We start from the raw sequence: 20545 nt of genomic DNA, 5'->3' as shown, positions 1-20545 counted from the left end.
TTCACTAAGCACCATGTATATACTTAGATAGCTATTATACGATGAGTAGCTAATATTGCGTTCGACTATTACAAATGCTGTATTACATACACATTAGTCTATTTAAACTAATATTATACAAATCATGTAAAAAAAAAAAAACAACAAACAGCAGTGCAGCAATCTATCGTACCTACATACCTGCCCGAAATGCTGTTTGACCGGTTTTCTCGCCGTCGTTCAATCCGCAAAATCACTCCCACTGTTGAGCCGGTTCGCTAACATATTATACGTATTAGTACATATTACAGTTTGACAAACGAACACATTTTTTATTAGTGATTAAAACTTTTAATTATTAAATCCCTCGGTTATCTTAGTAACAATAATTTGTAAAAAAAATAATAATAAGAAAGTGTGCATTAGTTATAATAACATGCAGTGTTTATCGTTTGTTTTAAATTAACGGTGACCGTTGTTAGTTTAATTTAGGTTAAAAATTTGAGTCATGGTAAATTTACAATTATGGATTCATTGCCTAAACAATTCGTTTCGGCTATGCGAACACTTTTTGATATAATGGATGACAAACATACTGGGTATGTAAAGCTTACCGATATTGAAAATCGTTGGCGTGACGACCGCACGAAGGGTTTACCCCGTGGTGTTATAGAGAGTTTACAAAAGGTTGCCTCGAATAACGGTTTGTTAACATTTGAGTCCTTCTGTACAGGTCTTAAAATATGTTTGTTACGAAATCAAGTTCAAAATGCGTCCAAAAAAGTAAGTAATATGGATGAAATTGAAAATTCTAAAATGCAATCACAATCGTGTTCTCAAGTTCATCGTCCACCATCAGCACCACTACTAGATATTAATAATACACATAGCCGGGACAGAAATTGGGTTACTAGAAATCAAGATAACTCGGCACACGGGCAACATAGAACTCAAAGTATGCCACAGTTAATAGAAAACAAAAATAACGTTTTACCAGATTTAATGCATAATGTAGGTGTTTCAGCAATATCTAAACATGATAACACCCAAAGAATGTATGGACCTCCTAAGCCACCTAGACTTGAAAAGAACGCACTCGATCGAAAAGAAGGATCCAGACCTATTAACAAATCAGATGAAATTCCTCTAGATAGAGAAGATTTAGATGGTAAATTAGATTTTGAAAATTTTAATCGTATAGTTGATGAACAAAGTAGGGAAGATAGAGGCTTAGGTGATGGACGGTCAGCAAACGAAACACAAGTCCACATGCGTCGTGTGGCTCGGCGGCGGGAACCGCGTAGACATACTTTACAGAACGGAGTCGATTATAACCTTTTGAAAAGAATGAAACAAATCGAACAAGAGAAAGATGTGCTTTTGCAAGGGCTATCAGCGGTAGAGGATGCACGCGAGTGGTACCTAAAACAACTAGCAGAAGTTCAAGATAAAATGCGCTATGCAGGCAGAATGGGAACATACGTGGTAAAAAATTTACTTATTTTTAAACTAACTGTATTTTTCCATATTTATAATGCCGTTTTAATACTTTTTAAGTGATAGAATAAAAGGTGCTTTTTATTACTTAATGGATAACATATATTAATATAAGAATAAGTATATTCAATTATAAAGCAAAGATTGTATTCAAACAAACTTGAATTAAAAGACATGCAAGCTTTGTTCCTAATAAGAAAAGGACGAAAACCTCATTATCTATAGTGTAAAGATCAAACCCTGGTTTGCTATTCATTATTACTATATATTATTCACTATTTTACCTATCGATTTTTAATATTTCAAGCTATAAAAAGTGAACGTTAACGATACCGACAATAAAAGAATGACAGTTTTAGTACTTTAGTCATTTCGGAAGTTTTGTTTAAAGTTCTTCAATTGACAACCGCAACTTTTCCTTTATATAAATATAAGCTTAATAATAGCTGTAAAATTGATTTAATAACCGGGGTATGCACTGCGGTATATTTACATCCAAGCAAACGTGTAACGTTCTTTACCAAAGACAAATAACATTTAAAAATACATTACTATTAATTCATGCATTGGCATAAAATTTATATTGACGTTTACGAGTTGATAAGTCTGTTAAGTTTTGCATCTAAAATGATATATGTAATAGTTGTTGAAGCTCGTGTTTTATTCGTTACGTAAAAGCAAAAGGTGTAATTATTCTATTAAAATCAAATAGCTAAACAATATGATAGAATTAAGGTGAAATTAGTTAATTAGAGGTGGAAAAAAGGTAGTTATTTCTAAAAGAACAATATGTCAAATAATAACTAAATGAATACTTTAACAACTCAACAGGTGCTTCAATGTAATAAAATATATATCTCATTTTAAAAAAAAAACAGGAGCCGTGGAATGAAGCGCATCAAGAACGACTGGAACTGCTCAAAGCAAGAGTGTTAGAGTTGAACCGACAACTGGGTGCTCTAGCAGCAGGTTGGCGACACGGGCCGCTTTCATTGCATATGAATCTTGCGTTACCTGCGTCACTACATAACTCGCCTGTCAGCACACCGAACAACGCTGCACTCCTCAGATCACAAAACCGTATGCTTGCCGAGGTATATTTAAAAAAAAAACATCACTAAAATATTTTCACATATTCTTAAATAAATTGTTGTTGCATTTGCAAAGATACTATAATTCCTATGTCAAATGTATATATTGACTATAAAAGCAATAATATTTCTACCTTTTATTTGGATACATTGTTACTTGAAATTTACAAAGTTATTTTGGCATGATCTCTCTTGCCTGCTTTTACATCCATATATGTAATTTAAGGATCTATTACAAATTCATTTAATAACTAAAAATACTTTATGACACAGTACTTCAAAATATCTATGTTTTAATTATTTTTTTAATTGTAACTTGTAATCACTTTATAACTTATATCAATTTATTTGTTTCAGGAAGTTAATCGCAAAAATGAGAGAATCACAGTTCTCGAAAGAGAAAAATCTGCACTCATTAGAGAATTATTAGTCCAGAGAAACAGAACAAAAGTTATGGATAACTATAATTAATAGAATGATTAACATTCCATAATAAAGAAATATATGGATACATTTATTACATAAAGTTATTATAGTTTAAGGGTTAATAGCTTAATATTTAATAAAAAATATAAACAACAGTATACAAGTATATTTTTATAACATGCATCTATCAACTAATTTTAAGTAATCATTAATTCAATTTTTTCCCAGATTTTTGTATAAGGAATAATCATACTCTCTGAATGGTACATCATATGTAAGGTTTCCTTGATCCCATGCTCTTTCAATAGCTACAAGGAGCTCTTTCTGTTTCTTTTGGCATAATCCTGTTTTGAAAGCATCAAGAATCTGCAAATAAATAATTTTAACCATTTATTATATTCACTCAAAAATAAAACTATAAGGGGATGAACCTCAAAATCATAATCTGTATTAATAAAAACTTTAGCAAATTTGACCATTCTAATCTATTTTACTAAACTTTTGTAAATTTTATATTAAGGAATTCTTGTAAAGTAAAAATAATTACATGAATGTGAAATAAAGAAATCAGCAAATGGATCAAACAAAGTTGAAACTCTACTCATTGACAAACTATCAAAGTGATTCCGAATTATATTTGCCAAGATACTCATCCCTTTTACATATTATATATTTAAGGTTTTAGACAGACATTACTTATGAGTTGCCATTTTTATTTATTCTTTAGCTATTTCTTTAAATAAGACCATATGAACCATTTCACAAATAATTTCATAATGTCTGTCTTATATGTTATAACTGTAAAAGAGTGATTTAAAACAAAGGGTATACATACTTAACATCACAAGTCCTATGTAAGCTCATACAGTGAAATAATTGGAAATAAAATAAAGAAACTATCTCATTTCATTTAAACATGGATCTGTTAACAAGACTAAATTACAAAACTTCATAGAAACTTCCATATTACCCAAAGGAATTAAAACTGAAATACATCTTCAGGACAGATAAATTAATCTAAGTACACTATAAAATGTGAAACGGGATACTACAGAATGACTATTGGGAGTTTTTTAGTTTCTATAAACTTAAATGTGTCAATAATTTAAGACTAATATCAATATAAATATATTGTTATCTAGGAAACAAATTAAGCAGTCATCTCGTCAAGTATTTTTTTTAGATTTTGAAAACATAGAGATGTCTTTTATATACAAGAACATCATCATATAATTATTAATTCTTATTGTTTTAACTTACCTGACCAGTGTATTGAGAAATAAATTGTTGTAGCAATTCCGTGTTTCTATGGTCTAACACTAAATACTCATCTCGGCAAATAGGACATGGATTTCCAGTAGAAATTATACCACCTCGAACACAGGATTTTCTAGTTTTACGCGGCGCAAAACCGCCTTTGTGATTGCGCCGATATAAGGTCCAGACTGGATTAACACCATAAGTATCTTTGTAAGCTTTGCTTTGAAGATATCGTATGCTGGTTTCTACGGGAATTATTTTAGTTCTATCCTTGGAAGGTTCGATAGCTTTTTTTTCTTCATCGGCATTCCCTTCAACTTGATTACTATAAGCACGCGTTACTGGTCTGATATCAGTGAAAACAATTCTTTGTAATAAAGATCGGATGGTTAACGGCAGAGACATCATATAAAAATTGATTATTTGTAATAAATAACCTTTTTCACAAATTCTAACTGGTGTAAATATGATGTGATTAAATAACACTAGTGTTGTGTGGTCAGATATTTATCGATATTTAGAGTGTGGTTGCTTATCGCATATTTCGCGCTAGTAAACATATTTCGGATAATACTTTTATAATCACCAATTATATAACACATTACACTATAAAAATATACTTCTTTATTATTAATAAAAAATTTAAAAAGAAAAGTTTTAGATTGGTATTGTCATATCCAATACCGGTTCTTAGTTTAGTTATTCGAACTGTTTAACTGTAGGTTTATTATATATTAAAGGATACAGATTTATAGCCGTGGCGATAAAAAGGGAGTAAAACAATTATTAAGTAACTATTAATTATTGAATTGATTTTAATAACATTTTCACTTGGACGAAGAAAATACTTTATTCTTAGACATTTCTCTTGCATATATAGAATTTTCGGATTTTTTTCGGGTGATTTATCATTAATATTAATCTTCCTCTTTATATGTAGTACTTAAATTTTTCGTTACTATACATAGTTTTCAGTACTATTTCGTATAGTTTATCTGTCTTAATTTTTAAATTCAACCGTCAAGACAGATATTGGCCTCTGCCTGTAGAAGTACTAAGTTTTTATAAACATAATAATAAAGTGAAATCACCTTTAAGAATTACATTGAAAGAGTTAATTAAATGAATAAGGGAGATAATTGACAGTGCAGTAACATTGAAAGTTAAACTATATTAATATTTTACGTATATTTTATAAATCTGACTCAACAAAAGAATTTGAAATCATGTCAGAAATATTTTCTGAACCTACGAATGTGTAAGTACTTGATTCACATAATATGTTTAAAACTTCTGCTAGTATGTAGTACATTACATATCCAAAGTTACTACATAATAAAGTAAAGTAAATACAAAAATGATATTCAGTTTGAGCTAATATAATAATAATAGAAAACATGCAATTTTTATAATCATGACCCGTCGATATTGTTCAGACAGCCTTATCCAATGAATTTATTTATGCATATAATTGTATACTGGTTGTGTGTAATTATATACTGGTAGTGGATTTTGTTTAAGAATAATTGAAAAAAAAACTTAACCCTTCGGAATTGAAGAAAATAATGGAACATTTATTTGGTTAAACCTTTTTAAATATTTAAGTGTGGAATTGCATACAATATTGTTGTTATGAATGAGATTGCTTTCTAAGTAACCTGAAACATTGCAATGAAGATCCGAAGGCAGTTATCTTAAATATTATAGCTGTTTTCATTGAATAGTGGTGGGTCAAGTAAAGAATAAGTTTTACGCTACATTTATTTTGGACAGCCTCTTAATTAATTGATATGTATTGAGACGGTTACATTTGCTAGAGTGGTTAGAGTTTTAATATAAAATCATGTTGTTAGTATAATAAATAACATGATTAAATTGATGTAAGTAAAGCATTGAACTTAAAACTTTGTCCCTGAACTTGTTTCGGTATATATTATATGATTTTTCACAGAAAAAATCTACATAATTGCACAACACATACATTCACTTTTGAAATTTAGTTCAATACATACACTCAAAAGGCAACCTATATACAGGTATGGTATGGTAATATGGTGTACTGTTTTTGATTATAGGCACCTACAAAAATCAATAGTTATTAAAAATTTTATTGGGAATATACCAGTGGCGTAGCGAAGGGGTGGCGAGCGGGGCGGCCGCACCAGGCACCACAAGTAGGGGGGGCACCAAAGTTGAAAATAATTTTTTTGAATTTTTTTTTTGAATGATGAATAATGAAATGTAAAAAGAAAAATGAAAACCATAAATTAAAGTAAATAACATGAAAAGAATATCGAATTTTACTATTTTTATGCTAAAAAAGTTGTTAAATAATATGAACACTAAAAAAAATAAATGGTTACGAATTATAATATACACAGTGTTTAAGCCTTTTCATTCACAAAACACGTAGTGTTTTTTAAAAGGGCCCTAAATGACAAAATAATAAATTATTACATTATTGCAAGATTATTTAATGATAAATAGATTAAATAATCTTGCAATAATGTCAATAGAACATGAACTAGACGACACTATTGATTTTGAAATGTGATTAATGACTTTGCAGGCCAAAAAGTGAGGAATGTTCGTTTATATATTTTCCCAATAAATTTTTATTAAGATCTAATGTTATTTTATATATATTTATTATTATTTTGATCCAAAAAAAGATATATTAACTACATTTTGTTCTGAATTTTGAAATTATCTTGACTCTTTGGGGGGGGGGGGGGGGCACCAAGCCCCAATCTGCCCCAGGCCCCAAATACCATAGTTACGCCACTGGAATAAACCATATTCTTCATTGTTTTACAACAACAACAACATTATTTCAGCCCATTGCAAGGCATAGGCATCCCCCAAAGATATTGGAGGGATATACCATAATTGCTATGCTTTACAGGTGGGTTAGGGATCTCAGTGTGGAATTATAGTATGCAGATGATGCTGTTATCCATCATCTGAAAACTTGTTTGTGAGCAGTGGGAGTCCTTGTAATTAATGTACAAATTGTGAATCATATGTAAATCTGTATCCCAGGATTTGAATCAGCAACCTATGATCGCCAGTCTGTTCTGTACTGGTGGGCCACCACTATTGCCATGCTATTCTGTTGGACTGTTTATTCTACATATTTAATAAATATATGGGTAGAATATATGGATACAAATCACTTTAATGTTGCAACCATACGTTATGAATTTCTTTGTTGTTACTTTCTTAAATATTTTCAGACTATTTATGACAGAACTAGATTTTTCCCAATGTCAACAAAGTCTTGTTTATCTTGTTCTTTTTGATTAATTAAGATAATACTAAGTATAATATTACATAGATTGATAAGCTTGGTCCCAAATTTTACTTAAGACTCTTGTTTTTTTCACTCAGTTTCTGATTAATGCCAATTAAGGGTTCACATTTTTTGTTTTTTGAACAAAATCAAGTAGGAGCCCAAACAAATTTGTTTGATAACACAATACATTAAACTAAATTTTTTGGAAAAATATTTTAAAATGTAATTACAGCATAACTTAAGTGATCCTGCCAAATCGTGGAGTCTATTTTCTTTACTTGTTTTTTTTTTAATTGCAATCAAATCTACATTTATTTTAATATGATGCTAAAATTTTCTTATCAAATTTGTCTAAATATTTTTAATATTTAAATGAATTGTTATATGTAATATTCCTGGTTTTTACAATTTTAGGTATAATATGGTTTATACATATTTTGTTTTATTTACAATTTTAATTAAATAAGGATGTCACAAATTATACGAGTATAGTATTTGAAAAATATTTTTCAATACCAAACTCTTTTTGTGCCCTTGTAGAGAAGTGGTAGCCCATCAGTAAGGACTAAGACTTACTATATATAAGTAATGGGTTCAATTCCCTGGATACCTTACATAATATACACTTTGTTTATTATTTATATATAGGATTAACACTGCTCACAAACAGGTTTCACAAGGATGAGCAGCAGTGTCCAGTGCATACGATACTACTACATTGCGATCGCCAACCCTTCTGCCAAGCGTGCCGATTGTAGGAGGAGCATGCCTTTCAGAGGGCGTCTCTAAGCGACAAAAATCTTTTTGTGTGGCTGTTTCGTTTATAAATATGGCAAAACAAGACCGGATTTTGTTTAGATCGACAATAGGTCAAGCCAAGGTCAGCCTGCCCTGAACAGCGATCTATCTGAGTGTAAACGCGTATTGAGTTCAAGCTAAGGTTCTCTTTTAGTGGTTTTTGTGGATAAATCGTTCGACCAAGCAACCTAAAAGCACGGCGTCTTTCCAATCGCTAAAATTATTAATGCTAAAGGACAACGGTGAACTTCCGTCGCAAAAAAAGTGTCATTTTTCTGTGTTTTGATTTGACTTTTAGTGACGGAATCCAAGCTTAAATTTTAATTCCATTTATAGAGTACTTTGTATATTGTTTTAGTATTACTAATTTAGGATTAGATGATTAGCATAATATGTCGAGCGAATCAATTTGTTTATCTAATGACTCGTTTAAAAGTTTGGTTTGGGAATAAACGGGATAAAGGCTTAAGAAGACTCATTTTGTCTAAAGTAAGCTTAAAACATTACTTGTAGCAAAAACTATAGAAGCGATAAATCCGACTGCTGTACTTAACTTATAAGATTTTTACGTTACCTCATCATAACTTTATAAGTATGGATTATATATAAGATAAATTCTATTATTGTTGACTAATTTAGTAATTTTCCTTGCTAAATTATTAGTTATTTGCCTATCTTGTAACCGATATTTTTAAAGTATTAAATGTTTTATCGCTGACATTATTTCGTCAACATTGTTGTATTGAAACCATGTGACGTAGTAGATATTCAGTTTCTGAAAGAGTAGGAAGTAGATAGGATCCAAAATTTGGAGCATCTTGCTGCGAAGCTTCTTCTATTTCTGTGTATTGTGCGATATGCAACAAACAGCATCCGCCCTTAATGTTAACTGTCCACAGTATTGTTATCTCGTTTTAACTTTCTTGATGTACAATATGTTTCAATATTCCCTCTCTTTGTGCGACGGAGACGTGCGGCTGGTCCCGACTCTACCCGATAGCCCGCCCTACATTCAGTATTCACTCGTTACCGCAGAAAACGGGAGTAAAATCAGCTGCGACATAATTTGATAATTAGTTTATTTTTGTTTACTTCGTTTACTTTTATTGTTTTATATTATAAGTTAATGACTATTAATGAGAAATCATATTAGCTAATAACGAAGAAAGCACAAATAATGTGACGGACAAGTGATAACCAATATAAATTCGTAAAAATAGATGTGTAAGAGATTGAAGTGAAGTTAGCCGTGTTATTTTGATATCGCAGTGTCGTTTGCTTGGCCGCGTGTGTTTATTTGTGTTTCATGTGACATAAGGATTCGGTTAGAATGGCAACGTTACCGCGGATGAACCATTCAAAACATGTAAATAATAGTATATCGTCACCGTTTAGGTTAGTAAAGTGGTTTTAGAAATACATTCCATTTTTTAAATTTCTGGCTTTAATTCACGGCTTATGTGTTTGATATACAAATTATATAAAAATGGCAATAACTCTTACAAATGTCTTTTGCAATTGATTATGTTCATTATTTGAGTTCCTTAGATAATATTTTTGTATGCGTTTATTTGTGTATAAGTTCATTTTATTTTTAATATTTGTTGTATTAGTTCATTATACTTTTATTTTTAATGATTATACATTTTATAAAATTAATAACATACAAAGAATTTTTACAGCAAAAATAAAATCTTATTACTTTAAAAGTATTTACATGCGAAAATGTTTTATTATAGGTACAAAAGGAAATGTGCAGTTACTTATGCAACTCAAAAATTCAAAGCATTAATAAAACGGTTTTACTTAACCAGTCACAGTAAATCCTTGTCAACTATATTTAAAAACATAAGCAATTTAATCTATCTGTATATATAGGAGATTTCCACCTATCTGCTGTCACATCACGATATCTCCGGAACCGTAAGACCTAGAGACTTTAAGTAGGAAAATTCCGTTCATCGATTAGAGGCAAGCTAAGAAATTTATGAAGTTCTACGTGCAAAAAGTGGCATTAAATAAAAAGAAAGCGTATTTTTAACCACAGTTGTTATTTTTATGCCTCTTGAAGCGGACGGGACAGCTAGTTATTATTAAAATTTACTCATTAGGCAGTTTTTCCTTTCAAATTACACATTGTTGATGTAATAAAAGTGAAGATTAGTTGTGTGAAAACTTTTGAGTCTCGTCGATTACTTAACGTATCTGGACATGTAGCTTCGAATCTAGACAAAGTCTCTACCTAATTTGAACCTATTTAATTGAGAACCTAAATTGCGTTTTTGACCACTAAAACTTGATGTTCATGACCAGGATATATCAAAATAAATCCTACAGAACCCTTTTATATACCATTCTGTTAAAAAGAAACCTAGCTAACCAATACGCACAAACGTTTTCATATTATTTTATTTCTACCCGCAAAGACCTACATGTTTGATGATAAGCAATAATCAAATTTATTGATTTATGATATAAACAAAAGGTAAAATGTTGTATATTGAGAATCAACGAAATACTGACTTACAGTCGCTCGTTGTTTTTTACTTTACTGTATTAGAGTTAATTAAACTTACGGTTATTTGTAAGATTATAAAATAAATAGTACACTAAATAATAAGTAATATAATTAACGTTTTATGTGTGAAAAAACAATACTAATAACAAAATCTTTCAGTACAAGTCCAAGAAAGCTACAAGAGATGACACTCCCTTTACCAGAGGGGCATGGACATGGTAAGTTTTATTCATTAATACCTAAAACTATAGTACGAAAATGTTTCTTGATGTTTTTTTTACATAGTATGTTGCTATTTTTAACAAACACCTATATAACGTGAATTGTCTGGTATATAAACATGCTGTTAATCTTTATATAGAAAATAATGTACCTAGTCTAGTCATAAATTCTTTTATTGGCTGTTTACATACATTTAAAAAAATATCAATTCGAATTTCTAACATAAGCTTATACGAAAAAAACATAGACTTCTTTTCCGCTATTAATGTATGTTTTTTGTTTAGTAATTATTTCTTTTTAAAATGGAGTGAGGCACTAAAGAGGATGGGATTGCAGTAATTGTACAAAGTAGGTAAGGAGCCAGTCGAGATTTTTGATACATTGAAAAAGCTACGGATTAGCCGAATGTTTGTGTATCGTACCATCCAAAAGTACACTGAAACCATGTGTGTTGATGACCGTAAGCGATACAGTCGACTGCGGTCTTTTCGAACAAAACAGCTGTTGCTTCGATACATGGACGAAAAACAGATTAATTCTTTTTACCGATAAAAGTTTTTTTACAACCGAGGAGCACTATAACAATTAAAACGATCGAGTGTGTGCACAAGCAAGCTTCCGAGGTAGTGGCCAAAGTTCAGCGAGGCCACCATTCAGCATACGTCATGGTTTGGTGGGGTGTCCCCTGTCAAGGGGTTATAAAACTCCATTTTTGCAAAAAAGGAGCCTTCAACCTTCAGTCAAAGTGTATCGAGATACCGTGTTAGAAGCGTTAGTAAACCTCTCAACAACACCTTATTCGAAAACGAAGTGTGGACATTACAACGGAATTCAGCCCCGGGTCAGAAATAATAAGGTAATAAAGCGCGCACTACCCAAATTTGGCTTGAGCAAAAGTTCCAGAGTTAATAAAGACTGATGATTGGCCTTCGGCAAGTCCAGACTTAAACATTTTGGATTATAAATTATGGTCTGTTCTAGAGGACATGGTCTGCTGTAAGAGTCACCCAAATATTGAGTCGCTTAAGAAATCTTTGGAGGCAGCGGTGACTAAGTTTTCAATGGAAACCGTTCGTAAATCCATTGACGCATGGCCCGACCGTTTAAAAGCGTGAATTAAAGCTAAGGGTAGACAATTTAATTTACTAGTTTTTTCACATAATACTTTAATATATATATATATATATATATATATATATATATATATATAAAATTATTGGGTATTTTCTTTGTAACAGAACTTATGACTTCTTTTTTACTTTACATTATTTTGGTTTAAACGATTTTCTCGGATTAAAAGTGAGTGAAGCATGTATACAAATAAATACGATACCTATGATTACTTTCATTACTTAGTAATAACGCCGCAAAAACATGGCGATTAGGCGTTAGGTGTACAAAAATTATCACATTATGGATGATGGAAGAACAGGAGTGATACTCACAGTAAAGTCTGAATTTGGAACTGCTGTTAATGAAAAAGATACATTTTTTAAACTGCTAGTGTAAATTGCAAGTTGTTAGACAAAAGCGCCGACAGAATCGTCAGTCATAGAACTGCTTATTTTTAGATATAAAGCAAAATATTTTTTTTGACTAAATTATCATTATTGAAATATAGCTTAAAAAAATTTGTGCCATTCTTAAGGAAACGAAAAACTTGTAAAATACAAGTGAGACAAACTAGCTATAAGGCCATCTTTTACCAACAAAAGGTTAACATGTTTCCAGGAATTTAACTTAATCGTCCACTATGAACTGTTGCAACCTGGCGAAACTACCTCGAACATTTGACTAAACCAATCCAGAACGAACGACTGTAAATATAAACATTACATATCTGGGAATAAATTGACAGACCCCCCCTGTTAAGAAAATTTGGTGCATATATTTGGTTTTGCATGCCTGGGGCGTTAATGATAATCATAGAGTGCCATTAAATTCTGTAGTGGAAAGCACGGGCCGGCAAGACCAGCGTAGGACGTCCACCCATGAGGTGAATTGACGACCGTGTCTTAAAAGGTGCTGGATGCAAGCCTCTTCCAAACGATTCTATTAGAAATCTACAGGAGAGGAAGTGGATTTCCTGTGGCAGACGATTGAGAGAGTTGTTGTTAGGGTAGAGTGAGGTTGAAGACTTAGAAGTCCTTAAGTCTACGAATAAGAAATGCATTTGAGAGAGAAAGGTCTCGACAGCATTTGGAGAAGTTCGTGCAACGATCTCCGCGATTATGATTGCTCTATTAGGAGCATAAATATTTGAAGAAATCGGAAGTTTCTACGGACGGAAGAAAAAATGGCAAAGTAAATAATACTTTGTTAAATTATTAACACAAGTCTACTTTTTTAGTAGGAAATAACTACCTACCCTGGTCTGCATGGGATATTACTTCAACTATCTCCGGGCATTTGCGATGTAATAATTTACTGATTGTGCGCGTCGGTTTAAAGTTATTAACCTTGCTCAACTACAAGGCCATCTCTGTACTACTGGGTTCTTTTTTACTTTCAGACGTAACAGTAGCCAGTGGTGTTAGTATGAAACAGTATGAAGAACAATTGAATTCCTTGCGTAAAGAAAATTTTCATTTGAAATTAAGGATATATTTTCTAGAAGAAAAGCTCGGCAATGGAGCACCTCCCGCGGTACAAGTAAGTTATAATTTACATTTTGTTACAAATAAGAGGTTGGCGTGTTATAACATGTTTATGAAAAAAACCTACGAAAATTGAAATGTAGTAATAATATTATTTTAATCAAATAAAAAAAAGATTGATGAAGAAAAATACTGCAACAGTTTCACGTAACATCATTGTTACATAGATGTCGTATATAATGTCTTCTGCTAATGTATTATTTCCTATGGTTAGATATCAAAATCGTTATAGACGTATAATATTTGATTCTATCTGTCTAAATTAAAAGCCAGCTGTTAGCACACAACAAACAGTAAATGTTAGGCAAGTGTTTAAGAAAACAAAATAAATCAACAGAATGTTTAAGTTAGCTGTGAAAGAATGCGACACATAGCCTGTTAATTTCATTACGGTTCTATTTAAATTTTTATTATACAAATAAATAAAAAAAAGCAAGAACTGTTTAAAATCAAGCAATGGTTGTAAAAGAAATACAAAAGAAAATACAGAGCAATACAAATAAGTACAAAAAGCCTTATTTGGTATACAACAATACATTTGCGTCGTGGTTACATTCCAAAAAACACAATTCAAAGTGAATAAAGATTGTCTAAAGCACACCATGTAAAGACTCGAACCCAAAACAACGCAACCTCGAAAATCTAACGACGCACAGTGAAAGTTAGTACTAATAAAGCAACGACGCAACTTTGAAAAAAGGGAAAACGAAAGGACGCAGGGCAAGAGGTATTGGTGTGGTTCATAATAGTTACAACTGTAGTCCTCGCATAGGTATTTGTAAAATTGTGTCTGTCCTTATTTTCAGGTGAGATAGAAGAGAAGATTTATTCCTAACTCCTAATTTTTGTAATAAAAATGTGAAATGTAATGTTAAATTGTTAATTTCAGGGTTTGTTAGAACACAATGTTAGGCTTCAAGTAGAAGTAGAAGAACTTAGAAGACAGTTAAGCGACAAACAGGAACTGCTAGCAGCTGCTGCTGAAGCCATCGATGTTCTAGAAAATCAGGTAATGTAATTAGAATTTAAAATCAGGAATACTTGCACTTTATAAAATAATGTATATTTTGTTCACTTGGGTGAATTGCCTTATTACCTTTTCATATAGTCGGTCTTCCACTCAATGAAACACTAACAATGATATACTGCTCCCCCCACGGAGCATTTTTGGGATACGTGTGCTAAAATAAGAGCAGGCAGCAGCACTATCGAAGCTGTTCATTTGGTCAAGAGGACTCGATGAACAGGATGGACGGTGTTCTAACCTTCCGGCTGGTATAGGTGCTTTAAGTGCATTGGTGCTCTTTGGTCTACCTGTATCGATAGGAAGGGAGTCGTTAGCGATGTGCCACCTTTGTGTTAGCATCGAGGGCACGGATCAGCACACGCTTGAAGAGTATACAGATTTGGTCGAGCCACTCCTAGGACTCGATGGCATTGTGGGGAACATTCTCTTATTGCCAGTTTTCGGCAATGGTACAGAACGAGGGGTCATGGAGCACTGGTTCCAAATGCGCTCTCATCTGGGAAGAGTCCACTACAAACACAAAATAACCATTTTGTGTTTGTAGTGGGCTCTTTTGTTTGTAGTGGTTATTTTATTTAATACAATAGTCAGGAATTCAGTGATACTGCGCTTGTCCGTCAATACCAAATAGATTTTCCTAACGAGGCAAGATTATGATAACGACCTGCATTAAGACTTTCGATATTAAAGGCCTTCCATGTTTAACAAAGTATGTTAGTGGCACACTATTAACAGGAATTTTGTAACACACGTTACTGTTCTTGCTGTTCCTACCTATTTTTATACAGAAGATGCATGTCAAAAATTAAAGATAGCCTTTTCAATGTAAATTTTAAGTTATTGTGTAAAAGTAAAATAATCTAATGTATTAATTTTACCAGGGCTCTATGTGTCAATCTGAAGGCGTCGAGACATCGATGAACAACGAAAGCGTCGCAATTAGAAACGAAACAAATGAAGGGGTTAAGGTAATTTAAATTCATTTAAATTCGTATATGTTTATTTAAATACTAAAAGTTAAAATTATAGCATGGTCTTCTATAACATTACATTAATTTAGTGTAACATAAATATAGCCAAAAGTTATATAGCCCAAAGTTTGCGATCAAAATCGTAGCATTGATGTGTTACAGTTATATATTTACAGTGTTACAGTTACTATGTGTACTTTTGTTTTGTTTCATAACTCCCTTTATTCCACATTACTGTATATAGTTCTATATCCTTTGTTAATATTACTGAAGAAATTTCCCTTTAAAACAATGTTTGTGTAAAAATGTAATTTTATTTTACTTATTAAGGGTTGCCAACATAATTAAAAATGTTACATACGAAAACAAATCAATTAAAATTGAACAATATGCACATAACAAAAAATAAAATAAAAATCTGATCAACAACAAATCTATATCTTACATATTTTAATCTAATTTTAAAAGCTAGTGCCTAATTGTCATTCTTTAATCAACTATTAATTAATTATTCATTATTATTGTTGTATGTTATTAATGATGGTTTATTTTATCTAATGAGTTCTGCTTCATTAATTATAATCCAATAATGACTTAAAGCAAGTAAAGAAAAACGATTGTTTTTTAATATTTCTTAAAGCAGATAGACAAATAGGGAAGGAGGTATTCAAGCAAAAGAAAAGATAAATATGTTAATTTTTTACTTATTTAGAAAGGGTATGTTACTTTTCTATATTCTATCATATATACATTCAAATATAATAGCTATCTTTATGTTAATATTAAAAAATGGAATATACTATTAACTGTACAAATTATTCATAATGCAAATTTTTAGTATTTGTAATTCACATGGACTAACTTTACTACATATCATTTTCACAGATCACTGACAGTCAGCAAGATGTAGGAGATTACACATATCCAGAGTCAGAATCAGCTGGGTAAGCAGAAAATCATTTTATAATTAGAAAATGTTTAATTATTTTATATAAAATTCTTCTAATGTACCTGTTTTTATTTCATAGAGATTACCTTGCTGTAACAGTCAACAATGATGATTTGGTAAGTATGTTTTAAGGTTGTAGATACAAAAAGGGATAGTTCAAAAGGATTTTGATTGTTTATAACTATTTTTGAACTTTGTGACCTTTTAAATATAAACCTTGATTATTTCCAGGACCAATTAACAAAGCTTCGTAAAGAAAATTATAAAGCTTTACAAACAATACAGGGTTGTTTAAAGAAAATACAGCAACAGGATAAGGAAATCAAAAAAATGAAACTGGTAATAACACAGAAATTATTATAATTTATAATTGACTGTCTAGACATTTATTATTTGAAAGTTTTAAACATGTTGTTTAATTATAGAATAATAATATTATATTTATTTCACATAATACAATTTTAATTTTATTACTAATCAAAGAATTATATACTGCAATGTCCGAAGACAAAGCTCTTTGACCTTGTGTTGTCGGTGATGACTTGCATATCAGACTCAGCCAGCCTTATGAGAAGGCTCAAGGGCATCCAGAAAGCAATAGCTTGGTGTTCCGCTGCGAGATCCAATGAGAAAGATTCTGTGGAGATTCCCAGAAAAACCAAGGTTACCGTCGTAACTGGAAGAATTGCTAGTCTGAAGTGACAGTTGGCGGGGCACATCGCTGGTGCAACCGCGGGCTGTTTGAGTTGAAAGGTTCTCGAGTGGCGACCACAAGCGGGCATATGCGGCGTGGTTAGGCCCTTCACTAGGTGGTCCAATGACATTGTTAAGGTTGCAAGAAGTCGTTGGACGCAGACAGCGCAAGACCGGTTATTGTGGCGACCGTTTGGGGGTCTTATGCTTTGCAGTGAGCGGCTATCGACTAAAAAGAAACCTATTTTTTTTAGCCCTCTTGGTTTCAACAGTAGCTCTTCTCCTAAGAAGAGTTACCATTCACACCAACACTGATAGTTGCTTTCTCAACACATCAAATATTATAAAAAGTAAATGAAAAATACATTTGTTAATGTGATTTTATTTCAGGACAAGGAATTAGGAAATGCTCATATTGCTGGTGTACAATTAGAAAAGTACCAGGAAATATTAAAATGTAAAGATGAACATATTAAGGACTTAGAAAATAGGTTAAGACAGTTGCAGAAAACTGCTGAGAATATCAATAATGAAGATGCTGCTGGGTAATTATATTTATATGGATTTTGCTTCCTTAAATTTAATATTAACTCATACTAAGCCTAATAATTATTTTAATTGAATGATTACTACATACATTATTTTCGTTCATAATTTATTTATAGTAATTAATAAGTTTCCAAACAACTTTTTCTCAAGCAACAATAGCAAGCAAGAGCAACCCATATATGTATCTATTTGAAAACAAGACATATCTAGTCTTTAGAATGTTAATGTACAGTGTAAATTTTATATTCTTTTAGAAACCTTCAGCAATTACTGACGAGACGTTTACAAGGCCTGGCATATTTCCTTGACAAATTATTATCACACAAGTAAGTATTACAATAAATTAGATAATAAAAATATTTTTTTAAACAAAACTGACAATCACTAATATTATGCAGATGTGTTCTTGGAGAAGATAAAAAGAAATTGGCTGAAAGTATTTTGGAACAAAGTTTAGCCTTGCCTGTTGGACTTGAATTAGATGAAACTATGGCACCAGAAAATTTTGCATTAGAAGAAAGTAATCTGGATATTTCACAATCGTTAAGAATAGAGGATTTGACTATGATGTTTGGACATCATGTTACTTGCAGTGATGACAGCAAAAGATATTCAGCCAAAAAACAAATAAATAAGCACTTCCCACAAGCAGACATGATATCTGAATCGGAATGTTGGTCAGAACCGGATAGAAATGTGTCATTAGCCAGAGTAGGTCTATGTGACACAGGTGTAATAGTAAAAGAAATCGTTACAGACAATAATAAGGCTAAATCACGTCGTTCTCGTATTTCTTATGGGTCTCGTTCTGAAGAAAACAAAATTATAAATGAATCTGCATTTCTGGAAGAGATACGTGAATTGACTAATCACAATGAACAGTTAGAGATTGAAAAGAAAGACCTAAGTGACCAGTTAGAAAAAGCAATGAAACAGATTGACGTTTTATCAAATGAAAAGGATGAACTAACAAAAATGCTAGCCTCTGAACGCAATAATATTATTGATACTAATAAGAATTTCGATGTAATGAAAAATTCTATGTTAACAATGGAATGTAGACTGAAAGAAAACGAACAACAGCTTGCTTACGCAATTCAATTGACAGAAAAACTTAGAAAGGAGAAGCAAGAATTAGAAACAACCTTTTTAGAAACTGAAAGAACTCTGAGGCGTGCTGCGGACGAAGCAACCGTTCAGGCATCACAAGCTGCACTAGAAAGAGCAAGAGCTCAACATGACAGACTACAACTTGAACGCGAATTAGAGGAAGCTCGCGAAAAGTTATCAACCGCTTTAGATGTAAACGCACAATTGGAAATACAGTTAACTCGCAAAGTGCCTTTAGAAGTGGACGACAAAGTCGCTGTAATACAAGAAGGTATTCATTCCGACGAGGAGCGACCGTCATCACCTGACCAAGGAATTGACAGTGACAGACTTTCTAGCTTAGAACAAAATGATGCTATTACATTATCACCTCGTAAGTATTTTTAATATTTAATTAAAGTTGCCCACTGGTATAAACATCTTTGTCAGTACTCTTCATATTCGATTTTATTAAAAACTACAAAAAATAGTTATGAAATAATTAAAAATATTTGCATTTAAATATACAATTATTAACATGTCTACATATTTTTCAGGTTCTCTTTATGAAGAAAATATTACCCTTAAACAGAAACTCGCCAGAACGAAAGCTACACTTGCAGAAACTCTATCTCAATTAAATGCTGCCAATATGAGAAAGCGAAGCGTGCAACGTGCCATTTGCCGTGAGATTCATAAGACACAAGGCGTTTTACGCAAAGCTCGTGATCAATTTGAAAACCATAATTAAACCGTATTTTGTATTAATATATTGATCCAGTTTAACAGTACTTATTTAATAAATTTTGTACTGACCTGGTTTCCCTATTATAAATAAATTTTGACATTTTGTTTCATTATTTAATTACCTAACATCTTGTTTTAAAAGGTAGTTTGATTATTTAAGTTACTTTTTCTACTTATACAGGTCTGTTAGCTGTGTGTAAATAATAACATTTATATGTACCTATTTCTCATGGTAATTCCTTTTTATAATAAATTAATAATTTCTCTAATGTTTTTAAATTGTGGTTTACTATATCTTTATTTTAAGTGTATTCCTGGTTTCTGAGGATTGTGACATTGTTAGTCCAGCGGTAGAGGATACGATCGTAGGTACCGGGTGCGATTCCTGGGATAGTCATATATAATACACTCTGTGGGCATTACAACATGGGGATTTCCAATGCTTACAAATAAATCTACAAATGGTAGGTAGCAACGTCCTCTGCATCTATAATATCACGCTGCGATCGTTCAGCGGCCTGCCGAGGCGTAGTTAAGATTAAGGCCTATGCCCTGCAGTGGGTTTTGTTTCGACTGAAACGAAGGTCGTGTCGATCTTGAAATCCTTTACGAAATCGATGACAAGCTATTTTTATGTCATATTAACTTTTGCCATTAAGACAGAAGTACACTGTATTTATGCCAAAAAATCGCTGTTTAATAATTTTAAAGGTTGGAGGGACATTGTCCGAATCTACTAGTAAAATTATTTGTAGAACGTCATATGTATAACATAAG

General features: G+C 31.8%; 3 protein-coding genes across 4 annotated transcripts; 2 read left to right on the top strand and 1 right to left on the bottom strand.

Moving 5' to 3' along the window:
• The first annotated feature begins 224 nt into the window (after nucleotides 1–224).
• On the top strand, nucleotides 225–3464 carry LOC137922113 (suppressor APC domain-containing protein 2). The gene is made up of 3 exons (XM_068764989.1): nucleotides 225–1464; nucleotides 2355–2570; nucleotides 2925–3464. The coding sequence occupies exons 1-3, from the start codon at nucleotides 505–507 to the stop codon at nucleotides 3036–3038; spliced, it is 1290 nt and encodes a 429-aa protein (XP_068621090.1). The 5' UTR covers nucleotides 225–504; the 3' UTR covers nucleotides 3039–3464.
• On the bottom strand, nucleotides 3152–4749 carry mRpS18B (mitochondrial ribosomal protein S18B). The gene is made up of 2 exons (XM_068764990.1): nucleotides 4254–4749; nucleotides 3152–3359 (listed from the first exon to the last, which is right to left on the bottom strand). The coding sequence occupies exons 1-2, from the start codon at nucleotides 4659–4661 to the stop codon at nucleotides 3207–3209; spliced, it is 561 nt and encodes a 186-aa protein (XP_068621091.1). The 5' UTR covers nucleotides 4662–4749; the 3' UTR covers nucleotides 3152–3206.
• A 554-nt stretch (nucleotides 4750–5303) lies between these two features.
• On the top strand, nucleotides 5304–19873 carry LOC137922020 (centrosomin-like). 2 transcript variants are annotated; one of them, XM_068764851.1, is made up of 12 exons: nucleotides 5304–5511; nucleotides 11024–11082; nucleotides 13599–13738; nucleotides 14633–14752; nucleotides 15652–15738; nucleotides 16627–16685; nucleotides 16770–16806; nucleotides 16922–17029; nucleotides 17774–17928; nucleotides 18187–18258; nucleotides 18331–19415; nucleotides 19579–19873. In XM_068764851.1, the coding sequence occupies exons 1-12, from the start codon at nucleotides 5480–5482 to the stop codon at nucleotides 19770–19772; spliced, it is 2148 nt and encodes a 715-aa protein (XP_068620952.1). In that variant the 5' UTR covers nucleotides 5304–5479; the 3' UTR covers nucleotides 19773–19873. The 2 variants fall into 2 exon arrangements, with proteins under 2 accessions (XP_068620952.1, XP_068620951.1); XM_068764850.1 differs by lacking the exon at nucleotides 5304–5511 and adding an exon at nucleotides 9383–9741.
• Nucleotides 19874–20545: the final 672 nt, after the last annotated feature.

Source organism: Battus philenor, unplaced genomic scaffold, assembly GCF_028537555.1.
Source record: "Battus philenor isolate CCGP_79_NKW_IND1 unplaced genomic scaffold, ilBatPhil1.0.hap1 SCAF_2, whole genome shotgun sequence".
NCBI classification, from domain to species: domain Eukaryota; kingdom Metazoa; phylum Arthropoda; class Insecta; order Lepidoptera; family Papilionidae; genus Battus; species Battus philenor.
The sequence above is the reverse complement of the archived record's forward strand: the minus strand, read 5'-3'. Positions and strand labels throughout refer to the sequence as shown.